The sequence below is a fragment of the Mesoplodon mirus genome (genome assembly GCF_964341445.2).
Source record: "Mesoplodon mirus genome assembly, chromosome: 11".
Lineage (NCBI taxonomy): Eukaryota > Metazoa > Chordata > Mammalia > Artiodactyla > Ziphiidae > Mesoplodon > Mesoplodon mirus.
In genome coordinates, this window is record NC_138987.1 from 46577864 (window position 1) to 46599635 (window position 21772).

A 21772-nucleotide genomic window follows, 5' to 3' on the forward strand; every position below is an offset into this window, starting at 1 on the left:
TGTAACTTCTAATTGGGAGATTGGGATTGATACATATACACTATTGATACTATGTATAAAATATACAACTAATGAGAACATACTGTATAGCACAGTGAACTCTATTTAATCCACTGTGGTGACCTAAATGGGAAGGGAATCCAAAAAAGAGGGGATATGTGCATATGTATAGCTGATTCATTTTGCTGTACAGTAGAAACTAACACAACATTGTAAAGCAACTATACTCCAAAAAAAATTAATTTAAAAAACTTTGTAACTTCGGGACTTCCCTGGTGGTGCAGTGGTTAAGAATCCGCCTGCCAATGAAGGGGACATGGGTTCCAGCCCTGGTCTGGGAAGATCCCACATGCCGTGGAGCAACTAAACCCGTGTGCCACAACTACTGAGTCTGCGCTCTAGAGCCCGCGAGTCACGACTTCTGAAGCCTGCGTGACACAACTACTGAAGCCCGCGCACCTAGAGCTGGTGCTCCGCAACAAGAGAAGCCACCGCACTGAGAAGCCTGCGCACCGCAACGAAGAGTAGCCCCGCTTGCTGCAACTAGAGAAAGCCCACACACAGCAGCAAAGACCCAACGCGACCAAAAATAAATAAATAAGTAAATAAATAAACAAATAAAATTGATTTTTAAAACTTTGTAACTTCTTTAAAAGATTCATTTAATATTATTTATGACTTCTTTATGACTTCTGAAATCTGTCAACTCTCTTTGATGAACAGATATGAAAATTTATCTCGGGCCTCCCTGGTGGCGCAGTGGTTGAGAGTCCGCCTGCCGATGCAGGGGATACGGGTTCGTGCCCCGGTCTGGGAGGATCCCATATGCCGCGGAGCGGCTGGGCCCGTGAGCCATGGCCGCTGGGCCTGCGCATCCGGAGCCTGTGCTCCGCAACGGGAGAGGCCACAACAGTGAGAGGCCCGCATACCGCAAAAAAAAGAAAAAAAAAAAAAAAAAAAAAGAAAATTTATCTCATAAAAACTCTTAATTATAATTAAGTTTTGCTTTGCAATGCTTAATTTTTTATTGTGTTTATAAGCCTAATAATATGTTGAATATGCATTCTCAAAATTTTAAAAAAGTAAAAACAGAACTAAAAGGAAGACACTCTTAGCTACTAAGTTTTAAAAAATTCAATCAGGAAGAGATTTAAATTAAATGTCTACATAATTTGTTATTTGATTTACTGTTACTCAAAATGATTTAATAGAATATGAAAATTGCTATTTTGAAAATTTATGTGAACGGAATATTGATGAAATTATATAAAAATATTTCATAAAAGTATATATTCATTAAGGACCCAAAAATATTGCTTTATTAAAGTTCCTTTTTTTCTCAATTGTTTTATGATCATGTGAAATGGTAAAAATAACATGTTCTATATGTGTTTATTGAGGTACATAGCAACTAAGGATACTCTAATAATAGATTTTATTAATATAATTATTTAAAAATACTACTATAAAGTTACAACTGAATTCTCTGGAAAGGCTATAGCAAGGAAATTTGGGTTGATGTTGAATCTATTTGAAAGCACAAAAAAATGGAGGACCCTATATCCCATGTTTATACGATTAGTTTGCTTGTGATCCTTTCTCCTGCTCATAGGCCTGGAATTTAACATTTTAAGTTAGCTCAAGTTTCTCTAGTGCTACCACAGTTATACATAATTGATAAGGACTTAAAGTACTCTTTACTAAACTTTCCTTTCTAGATATATAGACCTATTCAGATTATCTTCTAAATATTTCAGGTAGATCAATTACCATGTCACTTGCTCTGGCCCATCAGAAAGTATAAACATAGTCCAAACAACAAAAGAAATAGATTGCTTACAATTAGTAGATATCAAAAAGATAATGTTATCTAGTTTCAATTTATTTTCTCTAAGTAAAATCCAGAATTACCTCTATTTGTTGTGGAAAAGATATTGGAATAAAGCTACAGGTGTCATACTATAATTTAGATTATCATTATCTGAGCAATTATCAAAATTTCCTTTGTAATCTGAAATTACTTTGAATGCATCTATATTAAAACTGTTAATTATAATAGTAAAATTAAAGTAAAATTATTAGAGATCAAATCCACTCCCAGGGATTATGGCTTTTTACAGTTATATTACAATGTCTCAGGGTACTTCTATAATTTGTATTATACTGCCTACTTTTCTATATTAAATATCTGACAATATATGATTCTTGGCAAAATGTACTGACATTTATTAGGGTTTATACTATTCTCTCTTTTCCTCTTTAATAGAGACAAAGTAGGAAGAAGAAAGCACTGAGAAATGTTAGCTCTGTACTTGAAGTCTTTGGAATGATCACCCAAAATGCTAAATATTTCACAGTCAACTAGAATTTAATTGTGAACAATATTGATAAAAATTTTACAGCAATACTCATGTATTTAAGGCATGAGATGTGTTAAGTTTAAGAATAAGGTACAGCTAAGTACTGCTGTGTTACCATAGTAATAAGTTAGCAATCTGAAAGCCATAAAATCTAGCTATTATTAATTCATATAAATGTACATTCTGGAACCAATCATGTCATCAGAATTTTTTCATGAACAGCAACAATTAGATTTGAGTCCTCAATGCATAAGTCACTCATAATAGTCTTAAAATAAATATGTAGCAAAAAAGAAGAAATTCCCAACTGAAAAGATATACTTACCATTATTGAAATTACATTTCTAAGATAAGATATTTCTAGGTACCAAAGGAGATATGTGCACAGCCTTTTAAGAGCAGGGACTGTGTTTATTTCCAAGTAGTAATAAAAATACTGTTAGTGTAATAATCAAAGTACTCCCAAGCTGGGAAGAGTGCAAACTTTTTAAAAGTCAACTTTGTTGTATTTATCATTATATTAGATTACTGTATGAAATTCCTGATATTTGACCTACAAAAATTGCAATTCCATTTGGTTTAACCTAATAATTGACTCATAAAATAATGAAAACTTTTATATGCAAAGGAAGATTTTTCCATTATCATTTTTATAAATTAGCCTATAAAAGAGTTAAATATGAAAAAAATGTATCCTTAACATTTTTCCAAGTGATAAATAAAAATTAAAGCAAAAAATAAAAAGCTATGGGAAATCATTCTTATATTTATAGATCTTTTAGAGATTTTTAAAAACTGAACTGTACCAATTAATACACAGGAGGTACTAAAATGTATAGTTTATCATTCTGAGCCAATTGTCCAAAGATATTTATGCAAAGTTTACTTGATTTGAACCTAATAGTCAGAAAGCAAAGGAATAGAAGTGAATTAGCTATAGCAATACTACTGAGCCTTATTCGTGGCTAAAATAATTTCTTTTAAAAAAGATATGTTAAGTGACAAATATTTATTGCCATCACAAAGAAGATTCTGTGACATACCTAGTGCAAGCAAGAAAATAAATAGTTTGCTTCCTAATTAGTATAAGCCAGACCAATTTGGCAGTAGAAACCAAATCAGTGGAGATGTTCATTCACTCATTTATTAAATCATTCATCAGACATTCATTGCACAGTTACAGTATGCCAATAGGTATAATACAGACTTAGTAGAATACCCCCAGTGCTGTACAGAGTGCTGTACAGAGACATGCCCTTTCTAGCTTATATTCTATAAAGATTTATTCAACAGTGACTCAAAAAGGGCAAAATCTGTTCCAGTGACAACTCCCTCTCCTCAAGTCCAGATTTGTCTAATTTGGGGGCAACAAGATCAGTGTATGTATCACCTTCTAGGTATGGGGCTCCATGAGTATGCCTAGATTAAGCCATATTACATTTTTCCTTTACTACAGTGCCCTTTCAGATCAACATTCCACTCAGGCTAGCCTGCATCTTACTTAAGTAAATACACTCCTTGTCCTTCAGAGGCTCTCCCTATCTCGTTTTGGCACCTAGAGATTCATCAAAAAGAATCAAAAAGTCCAAAAGCTAGAGACTCAATAGAAAACAGTCATCAAGATATCTAAAGTAGCACGACCCCATATTCTCATGTACGTCCTCTTCCAGATCACACCCTCATTTTTTAATCTGAGATCTTAGGCAAAAAGAAGAAAAGTAAGTATCACACCAAAAATTCTTTACTGACTATGAGGGCACCCTCTCTTCCATGGAGAAAGGAGGCAAATTAGGTCTTCTAGCCACCTTTCTGGTCTCATGTGCTTTCTGGTTCCTTAATAGTCATTATCTAGTTTTAAATGTGTGGATTAAAAAATGCTGTTGTACAACATAGTTCTCTTATCCCTCCTAAGAGGAAATCCTGGATTTGGAAGGCATTCATAAAGAAACAATTCAAAAGAAAGTTCATATTTTAAAATATCTACAGAACTTATTTGACGCAGGCACATCTTAGCATGCAGTACAGTTGTGGCAATGCTGCCGTTACCAGTGTTATTTAAGTATTCTGTCCATTCTGCTGAACTTCCTAACACAAAATACAGTCTTTGTTGCAAAAGATAATCTCTTCTTTTGACAACTTAAAGGGTAAATAATAATTTTTTATGCCATAATGCATCATGAAAATTAAGATTTGCTTATTTTACATTTCTGCAAGAAGTCTGATTTAAAACTACGGGTATATTTTTGAAAGATTATTTTATATTTTATAGAGAAATAGATTTTAGCAGAATAGGAAAGAACAGAGAACATATTCTAATTTGAAAGTGATTTTAACATAGTTTAATTTAAATGAATTTCACTTTTACACAAGAATATAGCTTGTTTCACATTAACATAAATGAATGACAGCCAAGTATCTGTGCTAAACTTTATGCTAAAATTGGCTTGGATTGCCCTATACCCCAAGAATTATAAGGACCTCTGCTTCCAAACAATAGCTTGATATTAGTACAGATTCAGCATACCAAGCAAACAACCTTAACTGGTGATACTCACTTTCAAGGGCAGGCAGGAGAGTAGTAATTTTTCAGGAACATGTACCCTGCTGCTAGCAATAAGCAAGACAAAGTGACTTTAGAGTCAGACACACCAAAGTTTAAATGCTGGCTCCAAAATTTATCAGTGGAATGACTTCAACCTCTCCAAGTGTTCTCATCTATAAAATAGGGATACTAACACCAACTTTATGAGTTGTCATACAGAAAAATCAGAAACATGTAATATATGTAAGCAGTGACTAATATATAGTAATTGCTTGTGTTAGTAGTAATAGACCAGAGATGCTCAGCCCTTGCTCAAGATGCCCTAGGATCCACCAATTATCTCAAGAGATCATAAGACTGTCAAAATAAAAATCAATATTAATTCACCTTATTTAAAAAATACATAACCTATATCATTAAAGGAATGTGTGGAAATGCCATCAAAGAAAACAATGGATTACATGTTGGCACTTCTAAAAGATGAGATTTCATGTCATAAGCTCTTCTAAGAGAAACAGTTGAAGAATATAGAAATTTTTGGAAGTGAATGCAAACTATAAAAGAATGATAGTTTGTTATTCCCCATATATTTGGGACAGTGTTAGTGAATCTTTTTATTTTATTAATTTAGATTAAGACTGTCTGAGAAAAGATTTTAAGGTCAAACAGTAGGGCTTTTTTTTTTCTACCTGAGGTAGATGTTTTTCATAAGATTATTTTATTAACCTGCAATGAGAGGCAGTGAATACAGAGGATTTGTATCCAAAGATTTGGTGAACTCTGACCCTGGCTTTAAACTGGTGTGCAACTCTAAGTATTAAAGTTTATAATCCCTTTGAACTCAAATTTAATCATTTAAAATAATCTATTTAGCATGACATGCAGAGAGTGATCAATAGGTACTGTTCATATGTTAAAAGATAGAAGTAATGTTATCTATATTTAATTCTCTGTACAATCTAATTAGTCATGCTATTATTCCTGTGTACAACCAAATTTAGGATTTTAATGTTGTATTTAATTTAAAACTATGATTCGTAACTACTTTATCTATTAAGCAGCATTTACACTTAGTCTAGAAGATTAAGTAACATGATACTTGAATATAATATCTTGTGAATGAAGTAGTTAGTAAATAAATACTGAGCTGATAATGTTATTTATAATTTCAAATATATTCTGACCAAAAAAAAATGAGTGTTGTAGAAACAAGTTACTGTCTTCTTTTGCTATGTTTTTCAAGAAGCACTAATAGACCAAAATTTAACCTGTTAAGATTATGTCATTTATTCAAAAAGAGGAGATGAGCTTCGTAGGTGGATACTAGGGAAAGGGCAGACCCCCAAAGCACTAGAGAACTTTAAAAAGTAATTCAAAGAACTTCAGCTGAAAGAACATCTTAGGAATGATTAATGACCTAGGGGATGGATGCTATTATCTTCAGTATGTACCAATGACATAATATTAATAATAAATAATTGCTTTACTCAGCTTGGTGTATTAGAAGGAGGGTGGATAGAACAGCCCTGCTTAGAAGGAAGTATCCTAAAAACAAAAACAGAAGACTCATGTTTACTTGAATCTGTGGCATTTCTGTTCTACTTAGACATTTGAGAAACATCCAATTTATGTCAATTGTCAAAATTCTAACTTTCAAAACCCAGGTCAAGTGACACGCTGTTCTACAATATTTTTTCTCATTTTGAATATTTCTATAGCATTTCTTGTCTTTCTTGAGGCATTTATCCTGGGTTTTATAGGACATAGTTGCATGTTTTTGTTTATAACCAAATTAGACACAAATACACATTGAGAGTGTGTCTTTCTTTATTCAGTATCCTCTAAAGTATCTTCTAGAAGGGAATTAATAAACATTGATTAAAAAAAAAGAGTAGAGCATTGACAAGAATAAAGTACAGTAATTTTCCCAAGATATGAAATAAAATATCCCTACTATTCCACCCCCATTTTTTTCTTTTCTTTTCTTTTAAAAAATGCTTAGTCAAATTTAATTCAATCCTTATAATCCTTTCACTTTCTTAACCTTTTACTTCTCATACTTCAAAGTCAAGTACGGGCAGAAATGTGTACAAATTATCTTTTCATGCAAATATGTAGGAAGTCTGAATCTATTTTAGATCTGTTGGCCTTAGTGTAAATATCTGGGCATAAAGTTTACAGTAGTAAGAAGATCATGGTTAAAATTTCTGTCCCTAGATATTTCTACCAAGAAAGGGTAGTGACAGAAGGAACTTTGGAAACAGAATTACATGGTGGGTTGTTGCCAAACTGGAGAATGTTGCTGGGGAGAAATATGTGATGTATACAACTGATACCCTGGAGAGTTTTTTTTTTTAAGTAGTACAAAGGAACCCGAGATTTTGGTGCCTTTTGTCAGTAAACACCTATTATCTTCTGTCTTGCTTTCTGCCCTCCCTTCCATCCTCCATCCCTTCCTTCTTTCTTTCCTTCTTCGCTCCTTCCCTTCCTCTCCTTCATGCTGTTTCCCCAACCCCAACCAAATGTTTCAATTTCCCATTTTGGTAAGTGTTAGCATACAACAGTATTTTGTTAGCAAGTGAACTAAACAAATTAAAGATTGGGTTTCAGGGATTCCCTGGTGGTCCAGTGGTTAAGAATCCATCTTGCAATGTGGGGGACACCAGTTTGATCCCTGGTCGGGGAATTAAGATCCCACAAGCCGCGGGACAAATAAGCTCGCAAGCTGCAACTACTGAGCTCATGTGTTCTGTAGCCCACGCACAGCAACAAAGAGCCCGCATGCCACAATTACGACCAGACGCAGCCAAAAAAAAAGAAAAAAAGATTGGGCTTCAGAGTCTTTAATGGCTGAAGACAGAGATGTACTAGGGAATTACTAAATGACTAATGAGCCATAAATTTGTGGATTAGTGAAAGCTAGAACAGGAGATCATAAATCAACCTTTAAGTGGTTAAGACAAAGTGCACCAAGAACTGACAAAAGAAATTCAGGATCTGTATTCAAGTGTAAGAATTTTCCTGAGGGTCAGATGGCTAATACAGTAGGGAACAATGAGTTTCAGCTATCAGTTTAAAAAGTATAGTCACATTGCTCAGGAAATTCAGTCTCAAACAGCCTAAGATTGCCAAAATAGTTTAAGAACTATCTGAGCAAAACTAAGAATTTTACCATCTACCATCCCAAATAACTTTTTATTTGTATTCTTGAAACAAGGCCAAGATTTTCTTTTATCTGGTTCTCATTATTAACATTGCTGAAGTAACAGAAGATATTAACTGGGAAAATATTGAGGTGATTTCACAATTTCTCAGGAATTCAGGTTTCCCAACTTGAAACTGAGCCATAGCAGCTCTTCAAATTATCTGAAAATTTCATTAAAAAAATAAGCAGTCCCAATATACTTAATCAGAACATTTTTTCCCTCAGTTTACTTCTTCTTCTGTACACTACATGACATTATTAGAAATCCATTTTAACAAAACCCACTCCTTTTTCGCCATAAAAATAACAATTAATTTACATTTTATCATTGCATAAGGAGATTGATCCTCTACCAAGAAGTCTTTCTATCATGAAAAGTGAAAACAGGGGGATTATTATAAAGGTCTGTTTGTGACTTATGAAGTTTATTCTGTAGGTACATAAGACTCAATTCTATATTTAATTTACAGTTTTTTTCTGCCAAACTAGTACTTAACCTATATTCTATTGCTATAAATTAATGCAATAAGATACTAGATAATATTCATTAATAAGAATATCCTAAAAAGAAAAGTTTAAGATTACCTACTGACAAATATTTTGAAATAGGTTGTAGCAGCTTTCTTTCTTTTTTTTTAAACTTTTTATTTTATATTGGAGTATAGCCAATAAACAATGTTGTGATAGTTTCAGGTGCACAGCAAAGCAACTCAGCCATACATATACATGTATCCATTCTCCCCCAAACTCCCCTCCCGTCTATGTAGCAGCTTTCTTTTAAATCATAAAGGCACATAAGATTATTTTCAAACTTTTTTGAAAAAATGAATAGCTTTTAGAATACTAGATGTAAATACTATATTTAGGCTCTCCTAGTTTACATATATATTTAAATAAATTTTATTCTCTTTTGAAAGATATTGGTCCTATAGGATTTTAAACAAATACAAATTTTCATGTTTCTAGAAGCTTTATAATCAAGATAAAATGACTTTTAACATTAATTCTTAAAAAAATATTAAGCCTTAAAAAATAGACTTTCGGGCTTCCCTGGTGGCGCAGTGGTTGAGAGTCCGCTTGCCGATGCAGGGGACACGGGTTCGTGACCCGGTCCGGGAAGATCCCACATGCCGCAGAGCAGCTGGGCCCGTGAGCCATGGCCGCTGAGCCTGCGCATCCGGAGCCTGTGCTCCGCAACGGGAGAGGCCACGACAGTGAGAGGCCCGCATACCGCAAAAAAAAAAAAAAAAATAGACTTTCATTCTCATTTTTCTTAACTAAGTTGTAGTTGACCTTTTGCCTAGGCAAGAGTAAATTTCATAATTAAGAAAAAGTTTCCTAGTGATTTATGTTTGTTGCAAAATAACATAGGTCTTGTGAGGGCAAAGACTAGAATTTTTGCACTTTTTTTTCCTTTTTTTTTCCACTTTTAAAAACTGTGGTAAAATACATGTAAAATAAAATTTACCATATTAACCATTTTTAAGTGTACAGCTCAGTGATATTTCTTCCAGGTTTACTGAGATAAAGTTGACGTATAACATGGTGTAAGTTCAAGTTATAAACATGTTGATTTGATATTCTTACATACAGCAAAATAATTATCACCATATTGTTACCTGACACTTCTATTACTCACATAATTACCACTTTTTTTGTGGTGAGAAACATTGGTCTACTCTCTTAACAACTACCAGTATATAATGTGTTATTAACTCTAATCACAATGGTGTGTATTAAATTCCTTGAATTTATTCAACTTCTAACTGTAAGTTTGTACTCTGGACCAACATCTCCCCATTTCCCCCACTCTCCAGCTCCTGGTAACCACCACTCTACTCTGTTTCTACAAGTTCAGCTTTTTTAGATTCCACATATAGGTGATATCAATACAGTATTAATCTTTCTCTGTCAGACTTATTTCACTTATGTTGTCACAAATGTCAGGATTTCCTTTTTCATGGCTTAAGAATATTCCATTGTATATACATACATACCACATCTCTTTCTATTCATCTGTTGACAGACATTTAGGTTGTTTTCATATTTTGGCTATTGTGAATCATGCCTCAATGAACATGGGAGTTTAGATCGTACAGTAGTTCTCTTTTTAATTTTTTGAGGAAACTCCATACTGCTTTCTATAGTGGCTCCACCAACTTACATTCTCACCAGGAGTTCATAGGGGTTCCCTTTTCTCTACATCCTTGCCAACGCCTGTTATTTCTTATCTTTTGAGATTAGCCACTCTGACAGGTGTGAGGTGATATCTCATTGTGGTTTTGACTTGCATTTCCCTGATGATTAGTGACGTTGAGCACCTCTTCATGTACCTGTTGGACAATCTGTATATCTTCTTTGAAAAAATGTCTATTAAGATCCTCTGCCCATTTTTAAACTGTGCTTTTTTTTTTTTCCTATTGAGTTGTATGAGCTCCTTATATATTGTGGATATTGACCTCTTATCAGATATAAGACTTGCAAATATTTCCTCCCATTCCATTGGTTGGCTTTTCATTTTGTTGGTGGTTTTCTTCACTGTGTAGAAGATTTTTAGTTTGATGTAGTTCCACCTGCTGATTTTTGCTTTTATTGTTTGTGCTTTTGGTGTCATATCCAAAAAATCATTGCCCAGACCAATGTCAAGGAGTTTTTCCTATGTCTTAAGAGTTTTATGGTTTCTGGTCTTACATTTAAGTCTTTAATCCATTTCAAGTTCAGTTTTGTGAGTGGTGTAAGACAGAAGAAGTCCAATTTCATTTTTCTGCATGTGGTTATCCAGTTTTGCCAATACCATTTATTGAAGAGATTATCCTTGAGTAGTCTTGACTCTCTTGGCAAATATTAATTGACCATATGCAGGCATTTATTTCTGTGCCCTCTATTCTCTTCCATTGGTTTATGCCTATTTTTATACTAGTACCATACTGTTTTGATGACTATAGCTTTGTAACAGAGTTTGAAAACAGGAAGTGTGATGCCTCTAACCATGTTCTTCTTTTTCATGATTGCTTTGACTATTCAGGGTCTTTTGTACTTCCACAAAATTTTTAGGATTGTTTTTTCTATTTCTGTGGAAGTCTTATAGTTTTCAGTGTATAGGTCTTTCACTTCCTTGGCTAAATTTATTTCTAAGTACTTTATTGTTTTTGATGCTATTGTAAATGGAATAGTTTTTCTTTATTTCTTTTCAGATAGTTTGTTGCTAGTGTATAGAAACACAATTGATTTCTGTATGTTGATTTTGTATCCTTCAACTTTACTGAATTCATTGATTTGTTCTAAATGTTTTTGGTGAAGTCTTTAGCATTTTCTACATGAAAGATCATATTATCTGCAAAGACAATTTTACTTCTTCCCTTCTGGTTTGAATGCCTTTATTTCTTTGTCTTGCCTGATTGCTCTATCTAAGATTTCCAGTACTTTGTTGAATGAGAATGGTCAGAGTGGGCACCCTTGTCTTGCTCCTGATCTTAGAGGGAGAGCTTTCATTCTTTCACCATTGAATGTGATATTAACTCTGAGTTTGTCAAATGTGGCTATTATTATGTTGAAGTATGTTCCTTCTAGATCCAGTTTGTTGAGAGTTAATATTATGAAAGGATATTGCATTTTGTCAAATGCTTTTTCTGCATCTGTTGAGATGATCATATGATATTTGTTTTTCATTCTATTAATGTGGTGTATCATATTTATTGATTTGCAATGTTGAACCAACTTTGCATCCCAGGGATAGGCTAAAGGCTCATCAATATTATCTTTACAAATAATCAGTTCTTAGTTTTATCGATCTTTTCTATTGGTTTTCTCGTTTCTATTTCATTTATTTCTGCTCTTCTCTTTATTATTTCCTTCCTTCTGCAAAGTTTGGACTTTATTTGTTGTTCTTTTTCTAGTTCCTTTGAGATGTAAAGTTAGGTTTACTTGAGATCTCTTTTTTTCTTAACTTATTGCTATAAATATCCCTTTTAAAACTGCTGTTGCCACATCACATAGGTTTTCATATACTGTGTTTCCATTTTCATTTCTTTCAAGATATTTTAATTTCTTCTTTGATCCACTGGTTGCTCAAGAGTGTGTTGTTTAATTTCCACGTATTTGTAAAATTTTCAGCTTTCCTCCTGTTACTGATTGCAAGCCTCATGTTGTTATAATGGGAAAAATTCTTGGTATGATTTCAATCTTCCTAAATTTGCTAAGACTTATTTTGTGTCTTATCATATAATATTCCTAGAGAATGTTCTGGGCATGATTGAGAAGAAGTGTATTCTGCTGCCATAGGATGGAATGTCTGTATATGTCTACTAAATCCATTTGGTCTAAATATTGGTTCAAGTCCAATATTTCCCTGTTGATTTTCTGTCTGGATGAACTGTTGAAAGTGGGGCACTGAAGTCCCTAACTATTAATTTATTGCTGTCTATCTCCCTTCAGATCTGTTAGTATTTGCTTAATATATTAAGATGCTCTGACGTTGAGTGTACATATATTACAACTGTTATATCTTCTTGATGAATTACCCCATTTTCATTATATAATGACCTTCTTTGTCTCTTTTTAGCAATTTTGGCTTAAAATCTAATTTTTCTGATATAAGTATAACTATCCCTGCTCTCTTTTGGTTTCCATTTAGATGGAATAACTTCTTCCATCCCTTCACTTTCAGTCTATGTGTGTCTTTAAAGCTGAAGTGAGTGTCTTATAATGTCTTATAATGCAAATAAGTTGGGTCTTGTTTTTTCATCCATCCAGCCATTCTATGTCTTTTGATTGGAGAAGTCAATATATTTACATTTAGACTAGTTATTGACAGGTAAGTATTTACTAATGCCATCTTATTGTTTTCTGGTTGTTTTGTCTCTTGTTCCTTTCTTCCTCTCATGCAGCCTTCCTTTGTGAATTGGTGATTTTCTGTAGTGGTATGCTCTGATTTCCTTCTCTTTATCTATTGTGAATCTACTGTAGGTTTTTGTTTTCTGGTTCCTATGAGGCGTATATAAAACATCTTGCAAGTTTTACTCTCTCCCTTTTATGTTTTTAATGTCATAATTTTCCTCTTTTTATATTGTGTATTCATTAATAAATTGTACTAGTTATAGTTATTTTAATACTCTTGTCCTTTAACCTTTATACTAAGAGTTAGATGGTTAACACACCACCATAATACAGTATTAGAGTATTATGAATTTGACTATATATTTACATTTATCAGGGTTGTATATTTTCATATGTTTTCCTGTTACTAATTAGCAGCCTTTCATTTCAATTTGAAGAACTCCTTTCAGCATTTCTTCTAAGGCAGGTCTAATGAACATGAATTCCCTCAGCTTTTATTTGTCTGGGAAAATATTTCTCCTTCATTTCTGAAGGATAACTTTGCTGATTATGCACTTTCTTATGTCTGAGAAATGTCTTTTATTGCTCAGGGTATAGCTATATTCAAGAACTGTATCTAAAAAAAAAAAAAAAGAACTGTATCTATATTATAAATGAAATCTAAAATGGCAAAAAATAAAAAAAAATTATGTATACAATTTTATCTGCATTAAAAGAGTAGATTCTATGATGTAACAGAATATTTCCTCATGATTTTATGCTTTAAAACCTAAATAAGAAATTAAAATCGGTCTACTTAATGCATTAATGTCTGAAACTTAAACTTTGGCAGTATTATTTAATTTTCAGATCCAGAACATTTCCCAAAAGGATTCTAAAGCACAGACAGAAAGAGACAATGATTCTGCTGTTACAGATGTTATCTATTTTGTGTTAAATATAAGTATTCGTAGCACTGCTCACATCCAATATTTTCTTACTGGCAATACAGTTCTTCATCCTTCTACACTTCAGATAGCTTCCTACTACTCTGATAGGTCTTACTTTAAAGAAAAAGCCCCACAAAGCCTCATCCACATAACTACAACATATGATCTAAAAATTAGTCCACTGGGCAGGACTGTACAAACACTTTCTGACAAAGGAAAAAGATGAAGAGAGATGTGATAGCATCATACTTGATGTAACTTTTATATTTGCTCTTGCAATATAATTTCAGCATAGGTGCTCTATTAGGTTCCACAGAATAGTCCTCTAACACAATAGGAGTACTTTTGTGACGTCGGCCTAACCCAGGGTGATGACAGATGGAAAACTTACTGGGTCAGATGAATTTAATTTTAATTCTCTTTAAATTTAATTTTCTCTCACCCACAATGAATATTCCAAATTTTCAAGTATAACTTTCTGTTTAGACATCTGTAAATTGTTATGAAGGAAGATAGTTAAAAACTTCAGAAGAAAAATGTTCCTTTTAAATATTTCTATGCTTACTTTTACACTCATTATTAGAGTAAAATATTTTTAATTAAGGTAGTTTCAAATCATTAATTAATTATATAACAGAATTGTGATAAAGATTATTTCACAGAGGCTCTTAAAACATAACTGAACAATTTTAGAACACATGAATGTATGCAGCTTGATGGAAAGACTAGTATACTATCCAAGAACTATTAATTTTTTGTGAGAAGAGATAATCTGACATCTAAGGCAATATACTTACTCTTTGGAGTAGCCTGCTACTCCTTGAGACTAACATCTATAGTCTCTGAGTGTTCATTACAATGACATGAAAATGAAAAGAATTGTTATTATCCTGGAAACTATTATAATCAAAGCAGTAATAAAACTTTTTAGGATAATTTTTATTTCCTTAATTGCATCTCTCAATAAAAACATGCTTAAAGATTACCTACAGAAGAGCTTAAGGAATCAAGATAATTCAAAAGCAAAAGGAAATTGTTCATTGTGATATAAGAAACTTTACCTACCTTTGTGGAATATAGAACATATGTTGTGGAGGTGGTTTATATAGGATTCCTTCATACACAGGCCAGAGCCCACTTAAAATTCTGAAGAGAGAACTTTTCCCACAACCATTGGGACCAGTTATCAAAAGATGCATTCCTTCTTCTACCTAAGGTAAGAAATAAAATTAGAAATTACAATATGTAAAAATGGTTTCATTTGGCAGCATTTAAAAGGGATTTTTTTTTAAAACTTTCAAACACATGATAATCTAGGATGGGCAAGGAATCAAAGAAAAACATATCGGGATTGAGACCATCAAATCTGGCTTTTGACTACGCTCTGACGCTAAAAGCATCATAAAATGATCCAATTCCAAAGAAATGGATCTTCTTCAAATGAGCACTGACTTCCCAAAATTTTCATTGAGGTCTTGCCATCACATACTACACAAATACATAGGAACATAACCACGTGGAAATAAGAAATTGTAAAAATTTAATTTAAATTAAAATAGATTGAATTTATTTTATTTATATTAATATTTGATTAAATTTACTTCAATTAAGATACAACTCTGTTGTATTTGTAAGTTGGAGTTCTACAAGTCAGCTGGGTTGTTTAATTCAGTAGTCTGAAATGTTACAGAAATCACAAATGCCCATAATGAGAGATATAAAATGATTCTAATTTTGGTTTATTCACAGATGGAGAAAATATGTTTAGGAAATTAAGACAGAGACAAGCAAGAAGACTGTAATTTATCTTATGTCTAGGGATGAATTAAGCTATTTATCGATTGTTGATTGGATGATTCTCTTAGAATCTTTCAGCTTACTTATCATTTAAACAGTTAAATTTCATGACTTCTTATTCCACCCAATAGGATCAGGAAGTTGTCAATGTGCTATCTTAAAGGTATTGTAAGGGTCAAGAAAAAGGAACATTTAAAAATCTGATTTACTTCTAAGAACAAATGATATTTTATAATCAGTGACTAAAAAATGAATATAGTAGGGCTTCCCTGGTGGCGCAGTGGTTGGGAGTCCGCCTGCCAATGCGGGGGATGCGGGTTCGTGCCCTGGTCTGGGGGGATCCCGCATGCCGCGGAGCGGCTGGGCCCGTGAGCCATGGCCGCTGGGCCTGCGCGTCCGGAGCCTGTGCTCCGCAACGGGAGAGGCCACGGCAGTGAGAGGCCCGTGTACCGCAAAAAAAAAAAAAAAAAAAAAAAAGAATATAGTATAAAAGTACGAGAGGTAGAAATTTACAGTATGCCTGTATATGTAGCTTTGTACAGTATAGATACAAATATCTAAGGTCCATGATGTAGAATACATTATGTTGAAAACTCAAAGGTGAAAGAGCATTATATTACTTGTATTATGTCAGTATAAGGAACCATATCCATGTATATCCATTACTCATTTGCTGTGTATAACATAAGCTAAAATCTTTTTGCTGAAAGAATGTGGTAGGGGGAGGAAGGGGGAAGGGAGGAAGGGAAGGAAAAAAAGGTTGATATGAAGGTTTGATAAAAGAACTAAGAATGTATGTAATAAATATATGTAAAGCAAAAATGGTTCAGATCTATATTCTAAGTAATTAGTCATTTCCTCGGCAAACATTGATTGAATATCTAAATGTGCTTGACATTCTCCTAGGCACAGAAGATACAGTGCTGCTCAAGACAAAGTTCCTGTTCTGTGGAGCTTACATTTCAATGGCAAAGATGGCAATAAACACGTGAACAAAAAATTAACTAGTCATAAATGCTATTATGATAGCAAAAAAGGAAGATGTGTTAGGGAAAGATGGTGGCATTGTGAGGTTGGCAGGGGAAGGGGGCTTCTTTTGATTAGGTGGTCAGGAAAGTCCTCTTTGAGGAGATACCATTTTGCCTTAGCCTGGTGACAAGAAGTAACAAGTAAGATCTGGTGGAAGAGCATTCCAGGCAATAAAGATAGCTACCACAAGGACATAAGACAGGAGCAAGCTTGAGTCTATAAAATCTGACCACAGATGTTTTTTCTCCCTAATTGTAGGCAAACTGAAATGCCATTTTGATAGAATAAAGTTAAAAAAAAATCCTGGGAAGAACCCAGAAAGGGTTTTGTGATTTGCTCTGCTCTTTCAGTAGAGAGAGGATTAAGAAAGTTTAATTTTGTAGAAGCATAAACACTTTTCAAAAGATTTTGTAAAGGTATGTGCCATGGCAAAAGGTATATAAACAAAATATTTAATAGGGTCGTTCTCTACTAGGAATTCTCAGAAATTTAACACATTTTGAGTCGTAATAGAAGACTTTTCTACATTCATATCATTTTTTAGCATAAGTTTTCTGATGTTTAGTAAACAGTGTGAGGCAAAAGAATTCCCACATTTACTGAAATTTTCTTCTCCAAATGGTTTTTTAATTCCAAAAGGCTAACATAAGAACGAGAATGTTTTCCTCTAGAAACCTGTTTATTTATCAATCCATGCAGAGGAAACAAAATTTTGTATTATACTTTGGGGACCTGAGACTTTAAATAAAACTCCCTGTCTGACTCAGAAATAAATAATTATCATAAAAGTATACTATATTAAAATATACCATTGGAGAACCTCAAAATTTATGACACTTTCACTAGATTAAGTATTTTTAAATTCATTTTATATAAAAATATACTGAGCTTTGAATTTTTTCACAGAAAGAGTGTTATGTGTCCACAATAATGTATTTAGTTAGTAGGTGGGAGAATTCAAGACTCTTCCTCTATTTAATAAATGGAGCAACAAGAATTGATATTATGAAACCTAACCTGATGAAAAACCTCTATAAAAAGTCATACATTAAAAATTGCTAAAGTAATAGCAAATAGTTAAATACCCCATGTAGGCCTCTTCAAAGGCTTTATTTTAAATCTACTTAAGATTATGCTGCATCATTAGCACCTTATTGCTACTCTATAGGTCCATTAATGGAAAAATAGAGCCCACCCAAATTGTAGTTAAAACACAGTTTCTCTTACGTTTATTAACTCAGAATTTCTCCCTGTTCAGTACTTCTTATCCTCTTCCAGCAGGCTTATGCATTTTCAAATACATCTTTAATAATTAAACCTAGACTAAGGTCCATATTAAAATCATTAAATGCACATATACGGTCATGTTTCTAATTCTGTTATCAAGTCCAATCATGTCATTGTTTGAACTACGCACAGATAACTCCATTATACTTATCAGCAAATTATTTTGTACTAGGATTCCAAAATGTGTGTTTGAATTTTACAATACTTTAAATCAGGGTCTCAGATTTATTAGCTATTTTTGCACCTTAGTTTTTGTAATCAAGACAGAGTATTAAATAACAAATAACTATTATTCTCAACAGAATTAAAAGCTAAATTCCAATTCATGAATCTTCTGATCATTTTTTCCTAATAGAAGATGTGATTATTGAAGATATAAATTAAATTTAGAGAATGTAAACTTGCTGATGACTTCTCTCATATTTTAGTAAATATATAACAATATAGGCTTGTATTTTTTGAGTAACTCCTATAAGGAAAAAAATAAAATGTATTTCCAGATATTAATTTCTGAAGAAGTTTCCTATTGTTCCCAAAAGTTACTTTGTATAGGCTCTCAGTGTACTCTAATTTTGATTTTCAACCAGGCCATAAAGCAGTAGAAATCAAATTTTTCTTTCTCTCTGCTTTCTGAGGAAGTAACTGCTTCTGTAATTGAGCCTCTGTGCATACCTTTCTTGATTTCCCCTCCTTTCCATATGCTCCTCCAAGTATTTAATATAAAGTACATGAATTCTGAGTTGTTTTGTATTATTGTGTTGGCAACAATCAGAAGATTCTTGAATATCATCTTACTTTGAAGTTTAGCTTGGAAGCCACCACTTCTCCCGTTGGTGTAATTATGGGAACATTTTCACAAATAATTCCATGATCCACATCAATAACTTTTCCTATAAGTTAAGGAAAAGTTTAAGTTTCAAAAGCTATCATGTGTTATTGCTAATTAAATAACTTAAAGTATAATGTAGCATAACAGATAAATTCACTATAAAGATAATTTACATTAATGAATCATAGAAATAAATGTAAATATAGATATCTATATCTAAAGAAAGTCTAATGTAAATTTGCACATTTTGACATATCTATTTGGAAAATCTTTCTCAGAAATATTATTTTACTGTAATATGATGTTAATATCATAATGAGAGCAAAGCTAAACTCTATCTGGTATAACCCAGCCACACTGTTTATAACTACTTATTTTTCTCAATTAAACTTTCCTATAGAAAAAAACACAGTTGAAAAAAGGAAATTAAGACATAGAAAACTATAATTTTTAAAACTATAATAACCAAGCCAAATGATAGAATGATGGAGAATAGCATGACATTAGCTCTAATTCTGTTATTTGAATTTTAAACGCAAACAATTCATTCTGCCATATGTGCAGTTCCTAAAAATAATTCTAGACATTTTGTCCTAAATAAAAATAGCATAATATTTTTTATGGTAATATTAGTCACTACTCCTCAAAATGCAGCACTAACTTTAGGAATAACTGTTTAAATAACTAAATGTTGGTGTCTTACATCTGTTCAAAGCTATCTTCTAAAAAACTTTGGTTCTGTTGTTAAACATTTAAATATAGAAAAAATATAAAAACATTTGAGTTTAATACCTTTGATTTCCAGTGTCTCACTGAGGGGTAATTCTACATTAACTCCACTCTTGCTATGGTTTTCAGACTCTTGCAAGACAGCAGTTCTCTTATAAATGCCTCTTTTAACTTCATCAAAGACCCAAAACATGTTGTATACTCGAGCAGTATAGCCTGCTAATTCAGTTATCTAAAACCAACATAGGGAGATAAAATAGTATACTCAAGACAGACTTTTAAACAAATGTGCAATCATATAAGCCTCTTGATTTAATGTTAAAGATACTATTTTATTATACATGAAAAGTAGATAGTACATCTGATAACTAAAACCAGTAACACTAAAAAACTTATCAAGAAAGCAGCATAGCAAGTTGACAGCTTAAGTTTGATTGGAATTAAAAAACACATAAAAATTATTCATTCAAGTCAGGGTTCAAAGCGAAATGTAAAGACTTCAGAATATTAGTGAGACTTAAAAATCTTTCAATCAATTTTCTGATTTGGCCCCCGTTTGAATGAAAATTTGATTTCCAGAAATTAGAAGGTTTGTGAAAAGCTTAAATCCATTCAGTGAAATAATGATTCTTTATTTTGATATCTTTTTTCAATTAAAAATAGAAGATTTTAAATAGAAGAAAAATGCATATTTTTCTTATTATGAAATGACATTTCTGAGTCAAACTGATTGTCAAAATTCCTAAGTTTGGCCAGAGAAAATACCCCTGCTAGTGGATACCAATATTGGTGTGAGCTCAGTGAAAAGCTTTAAATCCTTTTCAGTCCAAATCCCACAAAATTCAGCTTCTTTTCAAGCCAAACATGATTTATATGCCCAAAGAAAAATATTAAGTATGACTTTTTTTCTAGATGAGATTATAAGATGAGATAAATCTCTGCTTTAGTTCAAAAGGCTCAATAGAGTGGTATCTTGCTCCTATTCTGCCAGTTGTCCAATTTAGGTTGAATCTCTGCTGCTTTTCTATTAAAAGAACACCTTGTTATCAAGGTGACTCATCTGAAAGGTGACTCATGGACTGTCAAGACCATCTTTCTCAGTGAAAAGGAAGCAACAAAAACCATTCCCTTACAGAACTGTTTAGTAGGAAATTGGTATCAATAAGCAAGGCATGTCACTAATAAATGTCTCTTAAACAATAAAGTATGGACTAATACATTACCAACATTGTGTAAGATTTTTGTGTGTGCAAAACTTAAACAGTGAATGAGCAGGTATTATTGTTAAAAGCCTTCTACCACATGTCTCTACTGTGTGAGAGGTCTATAATTAGATTAGTACTTCATTTCTATATATTAATGTTATAGCTATTATATAGGATAATTTCTAAACTGTTATCTAGAAGAATCTCTTGAGTTCCCAAGTAGAGGAAATCAGAACTAAGGATTAACAAAATATAGATTCAAAAGAAACCTAAGTAAGTATAGTTGCATTAAAAAAACCTGAAACAAATGAGGAGGTCAATTAAAGAAAGGCAGGAGGCATTGAGTTAGTAGACCAGGATGCAGGGATGAATGGGCAAAGAGTGTCAAAAAAAAAAAAAAAAAGAAATGAGAATGTGACTGTGGACAAATTACTTTCGGATATAAGACAAGGGGGTTTGTCTAAAAAGAAACCTTGTTCCCTCTAGAGCTAGTGGAGAATCCATGATGCTTTCATGTGCTTTCACAGGAGTAATAAGATTCTTTAGAAGTAAAAGTTCTATGATTCAATGCACATACAGGCAAAATGAAACAAAATGCAATAATTTCTTGTGTTGGAGACAATCTAGAAAAAAGATCTGATATTCTCTCTATGACTTAGATAGCAAAGTGTTTGAATGTGAGATATATAAAATTTTGATTTCTCATTTAATTTTAATAATAAGTAATTTATTAGCTGAAAAAGCTATCCCCAAAACTGTCTCCAGATTATCAAAATTACTATTTGAAAAAAAAGTTTTAATTGAGTTGTCTTGCTTTGTGGCCCTAAACAACTGGTTTTACCTTTTTTTAAAAAAACCCAATTCAATAAATCAGTTGTTAAATGAGATTGAAAAGTTTTGTCAGCAAATCACAAACTTTGCAACTATCTTATATAATTTATCCAAGGATAATTTAATAGGTAGCTAAATTTATAATGATGCTCTGGCAATTTATATTGATACACAAGCCTCAAGAGTAATTAGT

The 21772-nt window shown here is 32.7% G+C and overlaps 1 protein-coding gene across 5 annotated transcripts in view; it reads right to left on the reverse strand.

The window, feature by feature from the left end:
• The window catches only part of ABCD2 (ATP binding cassette subfamily D member 2), a gene marked incomplete at both ends in the record, with an annotated part of 79403 nt that overhangs the window by 45286 nt on the left and 12345 nt on the right, over positions 1 to 21772 (reverse strand). For all 5 annotated transcript variants that reach the window (XM_082636323.1, XM_082636320.1, XM_082636322.1 and 2 more), the window contains 3 exons: positions 14938 to 15083; positions 18781 to 18875; positions 19607 to 19775. In XM_082636323.1, the coding sequence (XP_082492449.1) occupies positions 14938 to 15083; positions 18781 to 18875; positions 19607 to 19775 (410 nt within the window). The remainder of the gene's footprint in view (positions 1 to 14937; positions 15084 to 18780; positions 18876 to 19606; positions 19776 to 21772) is intronic.